General features: G+C 36.5%; 3 protein-coding genes and 1 non-coding gene across 4 annotated transcripts; 3 read left to right on the forward strand and 1 right to left on the reverse strand.

Annotated features, from left to right (window-relative positions):
* The first annotated feature begins 3,094 nt into the window (after positions 1–3,094).
* LOC114726431 (ethylene-responsive transcription factor CRF4-like) lies at positions 3,095–6,821 on the forward strand. The gene is made up of 3 exons (XM_028913027.1): positions 3,095–3,286; positions 5,525–5,610; positions 5,855–6,821. Exons 2-3 carry the CDS (start codon positions 5,530–5,532, stop codon positions 6,521–6,523), a joined length of 750 nt encoding a protein of 249 aa, XP_028768860.1. The 5' UTR covers positions 3,095–3,286; positions 5,525–5,529; the 3' UTR covers positions 6,524–6,821.
* A 954-nt stretch (positions 6,822–7,775) lies between these two features.
* Positions 7,776–10,067, forward strand: LOC114726380 (uncharacterized protein C6G9.01c-like). The gene is made up of 2 exons (XM_028912957.1): positions 7,776–8,032; positions 9,392–10,067. The coding sequence occupies exon 2, from the start codon at positions 9,408–9,410 to the stop codon at positions 9,768–9,770; it is 363 nt and encodes a 120-aa protein (XP_028768790.1). The 5' UTR covers positions 7,776–8,032; positions 9,392–9,407; the 3' UTR covers positions 9,771–10,067.
* Positions 10,068–12,343: 2,276 nt separating this feature from the next.
* LOC114726415 (protein NETWORKED 4A) lies at positions 12,344–17,480 on the forward strand. The gene is made up of 4 exons (XM_028913001.1): positions 12,344–12,447; positions 13,414–13,497; positions 14,026–14,137; positions 15,378–17,480. The coding sequence occupies exons 2-4, from the start codon at positions 13,483–13,485 to the stop codon at positions 17,069–17,071; spliced, it is 1,821 nt and encodes a 606-aa protein (XP_028768834.1). The 5' UTR covers positions 12,344–12,447; positions 13,414–13,482; the 3' UTR covers positions 17,072–17,480.
* A 166-nt stretch (positions 17,481–17,646) lies between these two features.
* Positions 17,647–17,719, reverse strand: TRNAR-CCU (transfer RNA arginine (anticodon CCU)). Its single transcript has one exon. It is a non-coding gene; the product is annotated as a tRNA-Arg (tRNA).
* Positions 17,720–20,865: the final 3,146 nt, after the last annotated feature.

The following is a 20,865-nucleotide window of genomic DNA, read 5'->3' on the forward strand; positions in this document are numbered from 1 at the left end:
TTTAATCGTAATTTACAAAATAGAAAATAAATATATATAAAAAAATTTATTTTAATTTACGAAAAACGTGATTATAAATATTTATAATCATTGATCCAAACAAGTCCTAAGTAGCCCTGCATTGTGCTGGGAAATGTTGACATTATTAATTGGCTTTATACTAAACTAATATTTTCCTGATACGATTGAGTCACTCTTACATGAGAAACAAACATACGTCTCTGGGCAGAGGTTGAACCACCTGGTTCCCACTGGGGTGGACGGTTGAGCATTAATTTAATGGGGAAGAAATCTTCGCAGGATCTAGCACAGCGAGCCCGAAATATAATTTAATCGAAAAGAAAGTTAATATATTAGTTGGTATAGAATTTAATGACGTTGTCAGCCAAAAAAATAAATAAAAGGAATTTAATGACGTTGGATATGATACATCCAAGAGGCGCCTGATTTGAAGATTCAACGAAGTTACTTGCATGAGACTCTTACGAGACGTGTGAAACAGGAGCGCCTGACTAATCTACGTGGACGTCTAGTCATTCACAATCATAACAAAAAAACGAAACTACAAATTTTTGAAAGGAAAAAAAAAGCGAGATATAAAGAAAAGGCAAGGGAAGGAAGGTTCCAGGGAACATGAAAGAAAGAAGGAAAGGGAAATTGGGGAAGAGGCTGTCAGTGGACCTGATGACTTTTGTTTTGTTTGCATGCAGAGTTGGAGTATGAGGAGTCAATGAACTAAAACCAGAATGGACCAACGCAATTAAACTCATGCTTAGGAACAAAAGAAATTATCAGAATGGCGGGCGGGTGAAGTTGAAATGTTCAAGCATGTTGTGCTTTGAATTCGAGACTTGTTCCTTTTTTTGGGCTAGACCTGGCAAGTGAAGGCATTGGTGGACACTGCTCACATTAACATCACAAGATTGGAAAAAGGTAGAGATCTTGCGACACTTGACCATTGAATCCGCAAATATGCATGTTTCCCTCCTCGCAGTCTCCGGAGCATATAAGATAGAGTAAAATAATATCTTCCTGGCTGAGTAAACACGAGAAGTGTTCAAAAGAGAGCGGTTAACCGATCTAGATGATCCATATATTTGATTTGATTGAGTCAATGATATGTGTGGATATGGCTGGGATTTAAATATCTTTAACTTACTGAAAAAGAAGGGTGGCACGGAATAAGAAGGTTATAATTCATTAGACTAGGGAAGTAAATGAAAATGTAGATAATATTAAATGAGAAGTAGAGTTGTAGTGCCAGTGAGCAAGTAGTAGTTATATTTGAAATCAAACAAGAGGGAGTGGAGGAAGATGGAGAAGAGGGAAAGGGCAAGGAGGCAGTGGCCTTGTGATGTGAGGTGAATGATCCTTTGAAAATAAGAAGTTGCAAGTTTGATTCTGCTTATAATTTTATGCCATTAGTATTACTACTCTGATCTGATTTCTTTCTACACAAAAAAAAAAAAAGAAGGAAGGAGAAAAGTCAGCAACGTAGCGTGGGGGGTGGATAAAATAAGAGCAAACCAACAAATAAATGACGATGACCACTCTCATCGCTTGAATTTTTTTTTTTAAATGAAAAAAGGAAAAGAAAGGGCTAGAATAATAATAATAATAATAGCAATTAGGGATTAGGGAGGGGAGGTTAGGCAGAGAGAAGAGAGGAGTGAAAAGTGAAAGCGATTTATGAGGAAACCGGATATCATCTGATAGTGAGGCTTAAACCACGCCCCCGTCTCCTGCCTCTCACTTCATGTCAGGCTTTTTTTCTAATTTCTGTATCATTATCGATCTCTTGCTAGCTCTCTCTCTCTCTCTCTACAATTCTTTTAAATTACCCATCAATTCACTTGCGTCTCAATATTTTCTTTGTTTTTAATTAAATAGCAATATTTTTTTTCACAAAGTCACTTACTAAGCGTTAAAAGAAAAATCATTAAATATAAAGCTTTTTAAAAAAAGTATTTTGAAACAGCATAACACTCTGAGCTATATATTATATTAAAAAAGGATATAAAGGCTTAAATATATATATTAGATTTACGATACTCGTGAATAGATCTGCTATCCTTTGTTATTGTTACCCTATGCAAAGCTCTTAATTCCACCCACTTCCACCGAATGTAGTCACCACTCGCCAGCTTCATTCAATCTCAAGCTTGTCAGTTTTATTTATACACCTCACTGAAACACAGAGCCCTTTTAACCTTGGGCTCCTCCATTGGTAAGCCCATCTTATATGTTCTTTTTTGGGTTTTGGAACCTGGCCCATTAATACTTCTCACCCATTTTAACGCGTATATATAGGTCTCATGATCAAATACTCCTCCGGTCCTTATTATAAGACCCATTTGACTTTTTATTTGGTCCTAATTATAAGACCCAATCCATTTTCTCTCTTATTTTATGTATTTTTTTCCAAGATAATCCTTCTAATAATGATAGTTTTAGCCAATATACTTAATTAGCAAGGATATTTTAGGAATGACAACACTTATTTATTATAAATAACCAACTTAACTTACTTCCTTAATCTCCTCAAATAGTCAATTGGGTCTTATAATTAGGACCGGAGGAGTAGTATATTTGAATATACCAGGCTCTATATGCAGATGCAACGAGTATAGCCAAAAAAAAAAAAGGAGGAAGGAGAGAGAGAGAGACAATGACGGTTGGATAAAGATAACATAAATAAATATAATACCATATATCAACAACAATTGGTTCAGCTGGTAAAGAGTTGACTCATAACTCATAAGGTTGTGAGTTCAAATCTCATTCCTGATGTGAGGACTTCTCGGAACCCAACACACCTAAATTTTTTCTTACCACAAAAAAATAATACCATATATCTACACGAATCCATACCAATAAAAAAATCTGTCATTCTATTTCTATACAAGTCGGTCTCATCTTTCCCTTTTTATTTATTCTATCATTTAATTTATTATAGAATTACTTCAAGAAAATCTGTTTTCTTGAGTTCTCATCCACACAAATTTTGGCTTCCGCATTAAAAGGATTTCTGAATCAATCTTCATTCTACGAACTGTTGTCGCCGACTTGGGAATGAAGTGAATGGGCATGAGAGTGCAGCCAGTCTACAGCCAATATGGGCCGAAGAACAGCCCACAAAAACCGAAACGCACACCTTTCGCGCAACGAGGACGAGGACGAGGACAGTTTTGTTGCGGGAAAAAAATAGATATTATCAAAGCCAAGGCGGTAACTGATGCCACCTTCCCTCTTCTCTCCCAGCTCAAAGCATATGCTTCTTTCTCAGGTTCTGATTCCCTCCCAGTCTCTCTCCCCCTCTCTCTGTGGCTTTACCATTTAAGCCTCTCTCTTAGGGTTTCTCCGGTTGTAATTCATTTCTACTTTCGTTCTGGCATTTCTTCTCTGTCATTGCTCACGCCTTGGTGAAGCTTGTGTTGGCTCCATACTCCAATTTGATCACATTTTTCTGTCTGACCCAAGTGACTTCTGAAGTAAAGATTTGTGTTTTTTGGGCTTAATTTCATTCTCCCGCTTTCCGTCGTGGAATTAGCTTCTGGAATCGTGTGAATTTTCGTTTTGTTTTGTCTTCGCACTCCTTTAAATTGTGCTATTTCCCTCTGACTCTGGTGGTATAGCGTCCGACGGGGAACAGATTACGACTTATTTTAATGCCCTGCTCTGTACTTTTTATGTTTGTTTATAAGTCCGTGAGATTTTCCAACGCATTTCTTAAATTACTCTTTCTTATCCTGCGTGTCGCAGCAGCCTGCTTGCTTTCTTCTTCTTTTTTTAATTCCCTATGGGTGTGGCTGTTCATGTCTCCTAAAGTAGCCTTCTATGGTTCGTTCCGTTAATTTTTGTTATGATTATGTGGACGACTGCACATGAAGTTCTGACATCCCTAAGCACAGAAGTTACTTGTTTAATCATTATTTGTGGTGCTAAGTTTTGTTATTTCTCGAAACTATCAGTGTTTAGGGATAAATAATAATTAGTTTTTTTGGGTGTACTTGTAATACTGTGGCTGTTGGTTTATTGTTTTAATCTCCGCTGTGTAAATGGTCGGTGGTTATTTTTTGATGTTTGATCAACCGTTAGGGTTTCTTTTTTGCTTTAGGGGCCTGGGTTTGTTATCGTTAGGATTTTGTATTGAAGCGAACACGCTTTCTTATGTGGAGTAATCAATACCTCCCTATAGGCAACAAGTACTGCCACAAGTTTTTCCTTCCGGTGTTTATATCTTCAATTTTACTCAGTAATGAAGTAGATTGGATTAAAGAAGCTGAATTGAAAACCTTGTTCTAGCCACAGTAAACTATGTCTGCTGTTATATATTGGTCTTGCTAAAAAGTGTTCAATAATTTGAACAACACAATATGTAGTCATAGCAGTCAGCTGCACACAAGTTCTCTCTCTCTCCCCCCTCTCCCCCCCCCCCCCAATAGCTGAATTGTATGCTAGATGAGGCCATGCATAAAAGATCAACAATTTCCAAGTTTTCGTATGCTCAAATTTTGTCCAATGGATCCAGAAAAGCACAAAGAAGTCTGGAAACCACCCTTCTTTTCGTTGAACTTCCTTCCGCAGAGATCAAACTGCCTTCAGGATGTGAGACCCTTCACATGGCTTCTTCCCCTGAATTGTGGTGGAGATTCCTCGTGGCAAAATCCTCTGGATGAGCTACTTCAAAAGCATAGCCCATAGGTTCTTGTAACTGACGCTTAGTATTCGTGGTACTTAAGGTGCCGCTCCTTGTGGGCTTCAGGTTCTTTTACCTGAAATTTATGTACCACCTAAAATCTTTTCCTAAGTGACAAAGTGAAAATGCTGATACCATGTGAGGTGTTCCTCTTCATTGAATTCCGGCACACCATCAGTGCCCTGATACTCTAAGTGTCAGCTGTTTTTGATAGGGCATCCATCAGATAATTTCTTCTTGGTTAATCAAAACCAATGTCAAGAAGGGTGATGATACTCATTGTTTCTGTTTGAGCTTACCAAAGTGCATCAGTCTGTTTGGTTTAATGTGTGTGGTTTATCAACAACTATATCTCTTGTCAACAGGTAGTGGATTGTTTACTGAGATGCTATTGTTAGACTATGTATAGGAATTTGGGTTCTGGTCATGCTTTTGTAATTCTCTTCTTCTTAAATTCTCTAAAGCTGAGTGGTCATGTGCTATTAACACCAATTCTTCTTGTTAGTCAGGATCATCAAAGTGTTTAGATATAAACAGTTAAGATCTTGTTTCTTTTTTCCCCCCAAGTTTTAGTATTGCACATTGGATTCGTATTTCTTTTCTATGTGTGATCAAGAGTAATTGAAATGGTCTGCTAGAATACGAACAATATAGGTGTTCCTATAAGGGTTCTTTATGCATTAATTCTGGCGCATCATTAAATTTTTTGATCCTTGCCCTGGTCATCTCTACATTTGTGCACACTTAACTATCCTGCTTGCTTCTCCTCCTGGTCTCATGTCCTTTGATCCACCAAGTGCTAACTATATTGTACTTGTGTTGCAGCAGTCATGGCAGATGAAACGCATAATGGTCTTGCGGCAATCATGGCAACTGAAAAACGTCATGATATGAAGGAGGGCAGTGAAGAAGTTAGTTTTTACCCCTTCATATTTATTTTATACATTGCTTTTTCTGCTGGGTGTTTCCCTGATTGGCACGAGGACATATAAAGAGGTTTTAAATTATGCTCTAGTAATTGATATTTCTCATGTTGCCTTGGATCCCAAGTCATGAGCGATGTTGATAGGTTGTTTTGACCGGAATGTTGATAGGTTGTTAGTCCACTTTATTGAAACAATGACACATTCTGTTGACTGTAATTCTAAATTGCAGATTCCTACGTCTGATCCTTTGTTTAAGGAGAAAAAGAACATTTTGATGCAAGATCTCGATGGTGGCTGCTCCACTGAGGAGCTCCGACTGCAGAATCATGCAGCTAACTCTTCTAAGGTGTGTGACACAAGGCAGAAACCTCGAAAAAAGCTCGTCAGAATTATTGTAGCTGACCCTGATGCTACTGATACTGACTCTTGCACCAGTGATGATGCGGAAAAACGTGTAACAGCACGAGGAGGGGAGAGACAAGTAACACAGATCTGCATTGATATTCCCTCAGATTCTCCTTCCTCTTTTGTCTCTACTCCTTTTCCTACCAAGGAAGAGTTCCACCTTCAGAAACCAAAGAAATCATTCAACAGTGATGACTCAGTTGGTGGCCACAAGAAGTACAGGGGTGTTCGCCGGAGGAAATGGGGTCGGTGGGCTGCTGAAATCCGAGACCCGGTGAGCCGGAAAAGGCTCTGGCTTGGAACCTTTGACACTGCGGAGGAAGCTGCATCAGAGTATGACAAGGCTGCTGTGAAGCTGAGGGGTCTTAACGCCATTACCAACTTCCCTCAGTCTGTTAAGGAGGTGAAGCCTGCTACCATCCGTGACAGCTCAAGCATCGATAGTTTTACCTCGTTCGGTGCGCTGGCATCCCCAACCTCTGTGCTGTCTTAGGATGTTGACTATGATTTCATTACGTGGGCACGGATGCCTCTGGTTTTGATTATGTAACTTATCCATGATATCCAGAGACTCTTATCAGCAATAACTACACAACTTCATCGTTAGTTTTAGGACGTGTTCGGAGGATGCCACCCTCGAGTACACGAGATGAAATGAAATCATCATCTTTGTATATATGATGCGTCTATGTATCCTCGACTTATTAGTGCCCAATCACTAACCATTAGGCTTAGCCGTTATCACTGTCGACGAAATAAATAAATACGTGTTAGCATCCTATTTTTGCCTATATTCCAAGTGATTGCTTTTAATTTCTTGTCATTTTTTAGGGGTCTGATTTCTACAACTGAAAAATGACGAGCCTCTAGTCGTCGGGATGTCTTTGGACCTTGGTGCAAAAAACTACTTTTATTTCAACTGTAATATTTTTCTATGAAAACTGTAATATTAACTATTAACTGTGTAACTTTATTTAAAAGGCATTGAAGTTCCTACTTTGAGGTTTAAGAGTGTTTAGAATTCATATTTTTATTAAATGATGCCACTTATAAGAGGAAATTGGAGAATGTGGTCAAAGTCATATCTTTTCTAGTAATTATACATTCAAAAGCAATTTTGATAAATAGCACACAAATTCTTTCAAAATTATTTTGGGAAATTCCATATGTATAGCACCAAACCAAACATGGACTTATGGTCCGTTTGGTGTGAGGGAAATGAAGCAGAAAGAAGGAGAAAAAATTTAATGAGCTCGATTTAAAAAATTAAAAAAAATAAGATTAAAAGCTTTTAACTAATTTTACTCTTTTTTTTATCTTATATCTTCTATTTATCAAAATTTTATGATCCCATTTTTTTAATTTTTTAAATTAAGCTCATTAAAAATTTTTCTTCTTTTCCTTTCTAATTCCCTCATTCCAAACATGCGGTTAGGGTTTGCCGTTTGGTTTAGGATGAAGGAAAGAAATCCCTAATTTTGTAGGGGATAAATTTTTCTCCCGTCCATATGATTTTATTTTCAATCAAGCGATTAATTGTTGGTTTTTTTAAGAATCAAGACTCTGTTTGGAACAGTTTATAAATAATTTTTCAATCATGATTTACAAAATACGAGACAAATATATAAAAATAGTTTTATCTTAATTTATGTAAAACCCGTTTATAAAAAATTGTCACTCCTATTTCGAACAGGCCTCAAATGGACTCAAATGTCTCAAGCCAAGCCCGCCGTAAAACCAAATAGGGAAAGGGAAGCAAAATCCGTTCAGTTCAATTCCCTCCCCGGCAAATCACTCTCATTTGGCCAATCAATTGAAAACGGAACCCTTTTCTCCGGTTTCGTAGCTCGGCCTCCCTGTTCACTTCAGCTCCTCAGGCTGCGAACAAGAATATAGAGCTGAAAGCAACCGAAAGACGGCGAATATCCGCTTTGTCAGAGTCCTTTTCTCCCGCTGTTTGGCTACTCTCTTCTGTTCTACGTTAGGAACTCATTGTGATCTGGTTAGTTTCTGTTTGCTTTTCTCACTCTTTCTTTTCTTGCCTTTCCTCGGTTTCGATTCAAACCAGGGCATGAATTTTTGTGGGGTTCGGGTGCAGTATCCAAGCCGCATCCCAATCGCAAATAACGTTATCCAGAACTAGACTATTCAAAGAGATAAAGTCTAGTGCTTTTGAGATGGGGATAGTTGTTCGCTTTTGCTGGCAATCTAGAAGACTTGTGTTGCGAAAAAATTTTCCTTGAATTAATTCCTTGCCATGCAAATGCTTGTGCATATTTGTTAACTGCGGTTGTGTTGTGTAAGATTGATTACTGGGTTGCTTTCTGTAGTCGACCTGGTGGTTTGAGCTTTGGTTGTTTTACATTTTAATGAAGAATATTAGGTGTTATTGCTTCCAGTAAGCAGGTTGCCAAAGTTGATGGATTAACGATCCAATTGAGCTCCTTAATTCCATGTTGATGTATGTTTTGAATTCTAATTGTTCCGTTGTTGCCACGTGCCAGGTTGATGCTTGTGCAATATTGTTGATTGCACTTGGTTGTTTCGGATTGATTGTTATGTTGTTCTTAGTCAACGTGACATTTTGACCTTTGCTCTGCGAATGTGGTTATTTAATGGTGAACTTTAGGTGTCATTGATTGTAAAAGTAGCTTGACCAAAACTGGTGGTTTTAATGATCCAAACGAGATCGTCAATGGCATGTTGAGGTATTTGGTGTGGGAAAAATGTTGTTTTGGAGATGGGGGTTGAATCCTTTGGCGAGGCACGTTGAAGCAGAAAAGTTTAAATTCTCTAAGTAGGCTAGTTATTGATAATGTTCCTTGTCTAGAATAACTTTGCAAAAGAATGATGAAACATTGATCAATGTGAAAAAGTGGGTAGAGTTGGGGAAAGCTGATATGAGTGTATACTGCCTTGTTTTATATTCTTTTGATGTCTTCTACTTATATATTAATCAAATTTCGCTCATTCAATTGAAAACCTTAAGTTATTTACCAATAAACATGAAAGAAATAGACTTTCATAACTGATAGCTACAATTAACAAGAACCTATCCTACTGGAACTCCTAATATATTAGGAGTTATTTTATAGGATTAAGAGTTTATCATCATCTTTAGTCTGATTTGTTCTTATATTTAAGAATTTGATCTTGTAGTTAATGAATATCTTTTTCTGTTACAAATAAGAGGAGAAAGGCTGATATTGTAAGGTGAGTGCGAACGTCACGAGCTTTCTAAATCTGGGCTTTGAGGTTTTTGTCTTGTCAGTGTAGAAGACTCTAAAGGGCCGTGTCTTTTTATTTTTACATTTGGGTTGTATGTGAAAGTTCTCACAATTGTACTACACATAATGTGTAGCTTTATTTTCACTCCAATGACAAAGAAGAGTTCTAAAAAGACCCCACGTCCTGCTGTGGAAGAGCAAAAACCATCTTCAGCACAGAAGAAACAAGGCAGCGAGATTGATGAGATATTTGCAGGAAAGAAAAGGAAGAAATCTGAAGTAGAAAAAACTGAAAAATCTGAAGATGTAACTAAGAGACCTAAGAAAACAAAGAAGAATGTGAAGAACAAAACCAAAAGGTCAGATGCTGGAGACTTTGCAGGTCCACCTTCTCGACCTAGAAAGACAACAGAGGATGGACTTGCCATCTATACTGAAGACGAGTTGGGCATTGACAAAGCAGATGCTGGGAACACCCCACTCTGTCCATTCGATTGCTCCTGTTGCTTTTGATGGTAGCAATCATGATTTTCCTCTGATATTTGGTAATACATTTTTGGATCTATACGCCAGGGCCTTGGCAGTCTGGCGCACAGCTTTTAGACCTGAACCAAATTTCTTGATTACTTCTAAGATGAGCTTGACCTTTTTAATTATAGTTCTAGATGTGATTTCTATTAAAATTATGTAGTGTATTAATTGTTATTTTATTATTAACAAGAAGATATTTGGGTGCTTCAATCCTGTGACAATGTGGATCTGTTGTATTTTTAAAAGTTTACATGATTATACCATACCTGTCGGTTTCAAGTGCTTTTGCAATTCTGTGACTTCTAACCTATTTGCCCCATGAAACCACAATTTGTGTTTGTTCTCATGCAACTAACAGTCTAAGACGCTATGTGACGAATAGTATAATGATGGTGTTGAGAAGATCCTTGTTCATAGTTGCATGATGCTTCTTGGACCTCACTACTCTTGATCTACCTTGTGTCTTTACATACTCAAGCTATTTGGAAAAATAATGGCTCTTCAACGAATGCATATTAATATGATAGTAACATGCTGCATGATTTTCCATGGTATGTTCATACTTTATTGGAGCAAACTGAGCCAACAGCCGAATTTATGTGAAATGGTCTGGTGACGTTCATAATATGGTGGCCAGCGGACAGGAAAAGTAAGAGCAATTCCAGCTTACTAATTAATTTCGTCCCTTTTTTTCTCTCCCAAGAAAATGAAAGGTCATTACGATTTTGATTTATAAAAAGAATAGTTGATTGAGAAACAACTGAAAATTAAAGAGACTCCTGAATTTTGAATCAACCATCTAACTGCTACGGCTTTCAAATCAACTAAAAACTAATTTGTTGGTGCAAATGAAGTCTCGGAATTAGAAATATATGGTAATGAACTCTTTTCTCAGGAGTCACGCGCATGTCGAGAAATAAAAAAAGCTTACAAATAAAGGTGGAAAAGATTATGTTGTGTGGATTTTGGGCACAATGAAAGTGGAGATTATTTGAGAAGTAATTATTGGTAGACAGGTAGTCAAGATCAAGCAATGGGATATAAATATCAAATAAATGAAGCTATAAAGGTATATGAGTATGTAAACGATGTGTAGTCCCCTTCTCTTGAAAACAAGTTTTCGTTTTCTCTCCCACTCAGTCTCAAAACAGGAAAGGAACATGACCTCCTTTTCCCATTTCCATCGTAATCATTAAATTAAAGAACGATAGAAATATCAGTTCAGGAAAATTTTAACTATAGCTAAAGAGTTTTGTCTTTATTTTTTAAATCGCAAATTTTCAAAATACTTTACTGTTCTTAGAGAGTCCGTGAACGTCAGTTCCCCTTTTTAATTCATACAATAGAATGATACCACTTTAATTAATAAGTTATCATACGGTCAAATTTGCATCAAGTGTGCAGATTTCCTCGTAAAAGATGCTCATCATATAAATGATGAAAATGCTCATATTGATGACACCTCATCCTGGATGTATGCGTTTTCTGGACGAGGATTTTCGTCTTGCTTTTAGCTGATGCAACCTCAAGGGTGTAATCTTCTCTCAAGTTTTTAACTTGCCTTTGTAACTTAAAAAAAAAAAATTATACGGTCAAATTAATAAAAATTATACCATCCACAAGTTAAATAATTTTTTTAAAAAAATCAAATAACCAAAGTCATATTAGATTCAAACTTAAAATTAATAATTAAGGTGCATAGCTCCCTACTATTAGCCAAGCTAACATGTTTGCTGGTTATAAGTCAGACAATTTTTTTCCTATGAAACACGGCTCCCGAGGTTCATAGGATACGAAGATAAAGAGCTTACCCTTTTCTTTAAAAAAAAAAAAGAAAAGAAAATATTAGCTTGTCTGGTTAGGCTACACGTTTCCTCTGTCTGACTTTTGAACGGAAGATATCTTCAGATTTGCGCGGTTTAGAATGGCTCCCCACGCCCAAAAAGGAAAATTATTTATATATATATATATATAAATAAAAAGAACAAAAATCAAAACGGACGGCACATTCCTCCTGCCCAATTTTTTTAATGATGCTGCATTTCCTTCCTATTTAATTTAAAAATTAAAATCAATATTAAGGTACGTATGTTTCATTCTTTTAGTTTTTTTCTATAAAAAAATATAGTGGTTAAAAGTTTCATTTACTCATTAAAGTTATAATTTTTATTTGACATTGTATTGAGTTTTTTTTAAACATGTAATTATTCTATTACTTTATGTTTGCATCAAATTGGAAAAAAGTGTTATTGTGCTTAATGGTAAATACTAATAGCTAAGGTTATATTTAGATTAGATTAATTTTTAATATAAATCAGAGAATATAAATTCATGTTAGAACAAAACAAAATTATAGTTTAAACTTTATTAATTATTATTTGAAAATATATAATTTAAATTTAAGCGCTTAACTGTTTAATTGTGGAGCGCAAAATAGGAGACAGAAGTGAAAAGTTTGACTAGCAGACGAAACGTGCCTAAGCTTTGCATGTGTGGCCCTTAAATTGGGAACCCACTTTCTTCCTTTCTTTCTTGGACTCTCTCTCTTTCACTCGGGAACTCTTCCCTTCTTCTCCTCCCTCCCTTCTGGCCATCGGGAATCGGCCGGAACTGTTTCCTCCGTCTTCACGGTCGCCGCGTAACCGATCTTCCTATCAAAGTAAGTGAACTCTGTGTTTCGTTCTTCCTGCTATTGCGAACTAGTCTGACTACTCCTCTTCCTTCTGGATTTGTTGAAGATGAATTCGATTTTTTTTTTTGTGCGGAGAACCCAGTTCTGTGATTGATTTCCATTCTTGGATTCTCTTTTTGTATGGATATATGTTGAGTTATTGGAATTTAGGATGGCTTTTTTGTCTTCAGCACCCATTCTATTGAATTTATTCTCAACGCTATAGAGGTTAGGAGAATATCAACAAGAGCAGGTAGGCTTGTCTGGTATCAATCTTACTGTACATTTTTTTTAAAAAAAAATATTTTGGTGAACTTTTTATTTCAAAATTTGAGGGTGAGTATGCCAGCGCATTTGTGGATTATTACAGTATCGCGCTTCTCGCGGCAGAGGGTTCTCCTAATGTCTCCATTTGTCCCCCCAGTGACACCGAATTTGTTTTCGTCCTCTTGAACCATGATTATCTTTTTAGAATCAGGGTATAGTAAGGAATTTGATTTTTTTTTTTTTTTAATTTGATGGCTAGTAAAATTTTGTCGGAGTCCCGTAGATGTTAAGAAAAATAACAAAAAATTAATGGAAGGCGGTTACAGCACAGATGTTTACGCGTGGCGATAGCTGGGCGCCTAGTTCGCCAGTTGTCCTCTGATGCGGCTGCATAATTAGTCAATTTCTGCCACCGCTTTTAAATTTCTCCGCGCGCTTCTCAGGCGCGTCCATTCACGCTCCTTTCTGAAGGAAAAAAATTGTACGCAATAATAACCTCTTTAACTAAATAAAATATCCAATTCATATATAGTATCATAGGATACTTCCACTCCACGCATTCAAGTTATTCGCTCCCTCCAAAAGAAAAAAGAAAGAAAGAAAATCTCTCGTGTCTTGTTCTGTGACTGTGAGTTCGTATCAAATTTATGCGTCTCAGCATTAATTCGTGGATTTCATCATGTGCAGGGTTTTTTGTTGCATACGTCAGGCTATATTGATATCAGATATTTGGTCAAATAGTACGGGAAGAAGCAGATGGCTGCTTCTGGGGTAAGAGATGAAACTTGACTCTCTACGCATTTATTGCTATCCTTTATGACATTTGCAGGTTATCAAGGCAGATGCAGTTTTTCCCCATGCCTTATAATATTAGTGTTCAAAGTCTCATAACTGAACTGGGATTGCCTTTTGTGAGGGCATGGGCAAATAATTTCAATTTTTTTTCTTTTTGGTTACAACAGAAGCAAGAAAGACAAAACTACTATCCGCCGCGGAAAATAATTTCAATTTTCGAACGAGAAAGAAAAAGCATTTATAGATGGGGTTATTCAGTCAATTGACCGCCCATATATCTGACTACCTTCGGTTACTAATATAAAATTCACTTTGTTGAATGGATAGCTACAGCCCTACCTAACGTTTTCCACGTTGAAAGTGTTGAAAATAATTACTATTAATTTACAAGTATATGATGCTCCTTTCCCGCCTTTTTTCATTGGATTTGTTTCAGATGACTTCGTACTACCAGCTGACTCTCTTCCTTAGTTCAGACATAATTGTGCTGAGTTCTTTTTTCAGATCACCACTAATAAACAAATGAAGAGGGTGGAACCAAAAAAGTCACATTCCTGGTGGTGGGACAGTCACATAAGTCCCAAGAACTCTAAATGGCTAGCTGAAAATCTTGAAGGTAAACAACTATAAGTGCAATTGAACTCTTATGCTTGACTTTCTCTTTCCGTTGTTATAACTATCAAATTGAAGGAAAGCAAACCTAAACAAGGAATGCAACTTCAGATCATGCTCTGAGAGTATCATAGGATACCTCTTTTGGATAGGTCAAAACTTGCTTTAAAAAACATACCATTGAGGATACATGAATTAAGTCAACTGTTGATAACTGATTGAGAATCAGAAGAGTCTCTCTTCCTTTCGGGATCAGATGTATTGGTAGTCAACAAATGTTCGTACAACTGGAATTTAAATTACAAGTTTATATCACCTTACTAATCTCATACTTTTTGGAGGTTCTAGCTTAGATATATGGAAGGGCTGCTGATATGGTAGAAGGGTAAATTACCCTGTCCACATTCCACAAGTTTTTCCAAAATTACACTGCCCATCTTTTGAAAATTTACACAAAATTCTCTTCAAAATATAAGATGACCGAAATACCCTCCAGAATTTTGATTTATGTAAATATTAATTCTAATTTTCCTTTTATAGTAGGGATGTCAATGTAGCAAATCATATGATTTAAAGGAGAAGAGTGTAATTTTTCAGAACAAATCAGAAGGTTCCATAATCTGGACATCTCTTAGGAGAGGAGAAACTAATTTACACTGTTAGGTTTATTTAAAAGGAAATTACATTATGGAGTTAAGAAAACAAAGCTTCACTACCAACTAAAGCAATTCTCTATATTTTTATTTTTTAGTAGATTGATTTTGGTTTATCTAACTATCGGGAGCCCAATTTTGTTTGTAATTATGTTTTTAACTTTTTTTTTGGGTCCATTTGTTACTTGTTGATGGTTTTGTCCTATAATGATGCCCATCGTTTACCTTTTACTTCCATGTAACAAACCAAGTCCAGGTTGAAGTCGACAAAGTCCCTTTTTATTTTTTTTTTGCGTGTGTGGGTGTATCCTTTTAACGACATTTGTTGCTCCTGTACTGGCTAATTAGCTTTTAAGCCGTCAAAGTTGGGATCTCTGTTAGGCATCTAAAGGAGGGAAGGTTAATAATATGAGTAAAGAAATTGATATTTGGTGTAATCTACTCAAGTAGTTTCTCGTTCCCAACTTCCCTGCAGTTGGAGAGGGATTAGATAATATCATGTCGTGTATTTTAAACCGCGCAGTAATTTTATTCCGCTAGTTTTCAACACAATGGCCTTCAAGAAAAAGATTAAACGATCTTTCATTACAGAAATGGATCAGAATGTGAAGCGAATGTTGAAGCTGATTGAAGATGATGGAGATTCATTTGCAAAAAAGGCTGAGATGTACTATCAGAAGAGGCCTGAATTAGTTTCTCTTGTAGAGGAATTCTATCGTATGTACCGTTCTCTGGCTGAACGATATGATAATGTAACGGGAGAATTGCGAAAGAATATACCTTCTGAACTTCAATCCCAAGGCTCAGGTATATCAGATGTCGGATCTGAACCACCCTCTTTTTGGCCCACCCCCAAAAAGGTGGGCCGTCGTATATCTGCCAACCGGGCTGCTGGGTTTGACGTCTTCCTTGGTTCTGGTGGGAATGGCTCTGATGCTTGCCAAAAAGAAGGAGATGAATCATCTACGTTAACAGACTCTGAGGAGGAATCTGATTGTTCTTCGGTTAACAATTACTCCATTTTCTCGGGGAATGGTAGTGATAATGGGCTAAACAGAAAGATACTTGACTTGGAAATCGAGCTTCGTGAGGTTAAGGAAAAGCTCTGGATGCAAGAAGAGGAGAATTCAGAGGTGTCATCTGGGGGGCCAAGAAACGAGAACATTGAAGCTATTCATGGTAAAATTAATGGGCACGAAGAAGAATTAAGGATTGTAAATGAAAAGCTAAGGCTTTCGAGGGAAGAAATAACTAAACTGAAGACTGAGCTTGAAAAATACAGGTCCTCAGAAGCATCGAGTTTGCATGCTTCTGGCAGTTTAACTCCAAGTGAAGACGACATCCAGACAGGAGGGTCAGTCCCGAAAATATCAGAGTCTTTGGAGGAGCTGGAATTGTTGGAAACAGATGGTAAGATTAAGTCACTAAAGGAGGAGCTAAGAATCACCAAACAAAAACTTGCGGATTCAGAAAAGCAAGTTGCTTCATTGAAATTTGAGGGCGATAAATTCTCTGAAAGGATTCAGAAAGTTCAGGATCAGCTTGACTTGGCCCGTAAAGATGCTACTGCTTGGAAAACTAAATTCAATTCTGAGAAGAGAGAAAGCACCAAACTCCAAGAAAGACTCATGAGGTTAAAATCTAGTCTCACTGACCGTGATCATGAGGTCAGGGATTTAAAAACAGCTGTATCTGATGCAGAGCAGAAAATCTTCCCTGAGAAAGCGCAGATAAAGTCTCAAATGTCCAAATTGCTTGAGGAACGGAGCTCATTGGAATCCCAGGTTCGGGAATTGGAAAGCCGAGTTCGTCTCTTGGAAGATGAGATTAGAACGATCAACACCGTAAAAAGGGAGAAGGAGGAAACATTTAAGGGTGAATTAGAGCTGCTAAAGATCGACATAAGAGAAAGAGAGGCCACTATAAAAGATCTCAAAATAACCGCCGACGCTTTAAAATTAGAGACAGAGAATCTTAACGCAGAAGTTTCTGCTCTCAAGGAAGATCTGAACACCAGGGATCATCAAATCCAAGAACTCGATAACGAGTTGAAGCAGCTCCACCTGGAACAAGCGCAACTGATTGCTGAAACGGAGGAGCTAAAATCAAGAGCGAAGAAACTGGAGGAAGAGGTTGAGAGACAGAAAACTGAGATCATAGAGGGAGCAGAAGAGAAACGAGAGGCCATAAGACAGCTTTGCTTGTCAATTGAGCACTACAGAGATGGGTATTATATGCTAAGGCAGGCTTTCAGAGGGCACAAGCGAATTCCAGTATTGGCCTAAGGTATGTCTGCATGTGATGTTGTAAATGAACGAGTAACCTTTGTATTATTTCTCTGGAGTGTGTTGTTATGACCCGGGGGTAAGTGTGACCCAACGTCCATGAGAAGGGAGAGCCGTGCTTTCATGGTGTCATTGGGATAAAGTTAGGTAGGGAGTTGAGGAAGAGAATCCTTTCGCGAGTGCTCGTAATAGAAGAGATTGAGGAATTGCCTATAATTATTGTTGACCAGGAAAATGTGTGATGTTTTATCCCAGTCTGGTCTGAAGTAGGGTTTTTTGGTGTAATATTTATTAAAATTCTGTCAGAATATGGTTTCATGTTCATCACGATGATGGTAAACGTTGAAAAATTCTCAGTTATCTTGTAGCTGTAGGTTCAAATGCAAAAGTCTTGTGCTTTCTTTTGTTACCTGTACTCTTATATATAATGAGGTCCTCCAATTGTTCATTGCGAGCGCATCAACCCGAAGACCAAAATGCATCTGCGCTAACTAGGAATGGCTTTTGGTGTTTGATTGTCCCGAATTTTGAATACGAAAAACAGAAACACCCCGTTTCATAAAAATGCAAAGTCGCGCGCCAGGTAGGGGTCGAACCTACGACTTTCTGCTTAGGAAACAGACGCTCTATCCACTGAGCTACAGGCGCTTGTTATTGCTCATTTGACCTAGCTTTCCTAATTTACACTTGAAACGGTTTCTTGAGGGTCTTGATTCATCATGTTCCTTTGCTATTAGTCATGACATTGCTATAAAAATGAGTTATATGTGTTTATATATATTTGTATTAGAGCAATCTTATGAATTTAATTATTTTTAATAATATGCAATTGATCGTTAAATTTCAAAAATAAAAAGTACTACAAAGTTCTGATTTATGATGACCAAAAATAAAAAGTCATGCATAGTTAACAACAATGATGTAAATATTTTAAGTAATTTTTACAAATTTATAAATTGTATGGATTTCATAAAAATGAATACTAATATATATATATATATATATATTTCATTTTAGAGTAATAATTATAAGAGCCTGTTAGCGTAGATGCACAAAATACTTGAATTTAAAAAGAACAACTATGAAAAAGAAAAGACTCTTTCAAAACAACAGTTACTTCTTTGTCCAAATAAATAAATAATACCAAGTAATTTGATGGTAATAATCGATTTTGTTTATACATATATGTATATGTATATGTGTATAACTGTGGTTCTATAGTTGAAAAAGGAAAAGAAGATTTATACATATAATGTAAAATTCAGGAAAAGAATAGTTTGTTGAATTTTCGTTGGAGAATCATCTATGAAGATTTTGCTTGACTGTATTTTATCCTTCCTTTCCGTTGGTCACATATGACCTAATCTTTAGGAAATCAACTGTAAATATTTGTATTAATCTTCGTAGACATCAAAGTCAGATGAGAATATATTATCTTTAATTCTCCTGATCACCTTCCAATTACCAGATATATATATAGAGGGGGGGGGAGAGAGAGAGAGAGAGAAGCCAAACGTGTTACATAATAACATAAATGTCAATTAGCCCGAGAAATTTAAAATAGGAAACAGAATCAATGCAAGATATTGGAGTTCTCGAAATAAAAAAGGTAAGATATATAGAGCTTTATTTAAAAAAAAAAAATCAGGAAAAAAAAAAGTAATAATCCCGCTGTAAATAACTCTATAGGAGACAACAACAGAAGCTGAACTACTAATCGTCAAAATACGCCACACATAAAGATTCCAAAGCAAATCACTACATAATAAATTCAAAAGGAAAATTTGGCGATATATATATATATGGACGAAGCAGTCACAGAAGAAATTTGTGGAGAATAATTAAAAACGAAAGACGATGAGGACGATCATGATGATGACAGTGGAAACTGGAAGAAGCACAAAGTTAACGACCTTCGCTCCAAAATAAACCAAAGTGATGAATATGATCAGCATAGCCACTACGTGCCCTGCAAAATCGCCCCTTGGAGCATCGCTTGTCTCTAACCTCACTTCTTCTTTTGTTTCGTCTCCTCCACCACTGTCTCTCTCTGTTGAACCAATGATATTTCCAGACGTCGTCAAGCCTGCACATAATCAATACCCAAACCTCAAATGCACAATCTAATTATATTACACAATCAATGAATATAACCCATAGATATCTGCAGAAAACCACGGGATAGAGTATGTGGAAAGCGCTTACGAATAGTGGGGTTCGCTGAAGAATTGTGAGGAACGCAGAAGTTGGTGGAGGAGTCATCGGAAGGAGAGTGTGTCGCCGCCGTGTGAAGCCGTGGAAGAGAAGAAGCTGCAAACTCACAGGATACGAACGCCATTAATGTTGTTATCGTCAAGAGGATGGAAAGCAGGAGGAGGGAGCTATTCACGACTGCCATGGCCTGGCTGCTTCACCTCCCCACCCAACCAGCAAAGGATACGTTATTTTTGAGCGGAAACTGATTGCCTGTCATTATTGTCTGTGATTGATTTATAGAATACCTAGTGTTTACCCTCCCTACTTTCTATATTTACTTCCTCCGTTTTAAATTACCTGTCACAAGAAAAAATTCATTAAAGAGTACTAGATTTTGTAAAAAAATTAACCTGTTGCTTTCCTAAAATACTCTTACCTTTTTAAAATAAATATTACTTCCATTTTTTTGTCAACAAATATTACTTCTAATATATTGCATTCTTGGAATCTAAAATTAATAAGAAGCAAACGAAGAAATAAAAAATTTAACGTATTCTTGAAATTTAAAATTGGCAAGTATTATCAAATATGAAAATTGATATTAAACACAAAAATTGGCTTGAATCATTATAATAAAATAATAGTCTCTAAACCTTTTACCGTTATGTGTCCACTTCAATTCTTTGGTAGTGTTACATTAAAGATATAATTGTATAAACATTACTCTTTGGCAAATCATTCTAATACAATTAACTAATTCATATTCCATCCAATATGAAAATCATCTACGCTCCTTATATTTTTTGAGTTAAATTCAATTACTTTTTGTAGTTTTACATTTTTTGGGTCACTGACCCACAGGACAGTGCCCGTTGGCTTCGCGTGCAAGGAGGCAAATGAAAATTATATGCGCGCTTAATCAGATTTTGATTTTGTTGAAACTATAGGAGCTAGCAAATTTATTTTCCCTACAAAAATTATATTAGACCTCAACTCGTAAGATCGAGCTAGATCAATGGGTGATCAAATATTATCTTATTTTAATTTAATTTAATTTTTATTTAATAAAAGGTTGGTATATTATGAGTAATCAATTATTCGCTATTAATGATAATTCAATGTAGCTTGAGCTGTTCCATATTTATTTTATTTGGAGTATACAATTGGCTTCTTTTATTAGCCAGCCTACACAATTGTCGGAAAAGCATCGTTTTCACTTGAAACTTGTTCTCTCCGTCCAATTATAATAATTTTGATGACATGAGGCACAAATAACGTCTTCCATATCACCATAGAATACATTCAATCCGCCATCCTAAGTATATGAATTTCTCTCCCCATCTCTTTTTTTTTCCCCGCCAACGATTTCTCTCCCCATCTTTTCATTAGCTGTATGTAAATATTTCACGTTAGTGACTACATTGAAGTGAAATAAAATTAATATACATTACTTACATTTATATGGAATATAGACACACACCAATTAATGACCAGAGATTTTTGAGGGAAAAAATTCAAAAACGTATTGACACTCCTATTATTTATACCCTTGCAATCGCCCAGGTAAAGGACTAAAGAATGTAAGCAACTTCCTTTGC

The sequence above is a fragment of the Neltuma alba genome, unplaced genomic scaffold (genome assembly GCF_004799145.2).
Source record: "Neltuma alba isolate B1F8T4 unplaced genomic scaffold, ASM479914v2 tig00012377_pilon, whole genome shotgun sequence".
Classification (NCBI taxonomy): Eukaryota; Viridiplantae; Streptophyta; class Magnoliopsida; order Fabales; family Fabaceae; genus Neltuma; species Neltuma alba.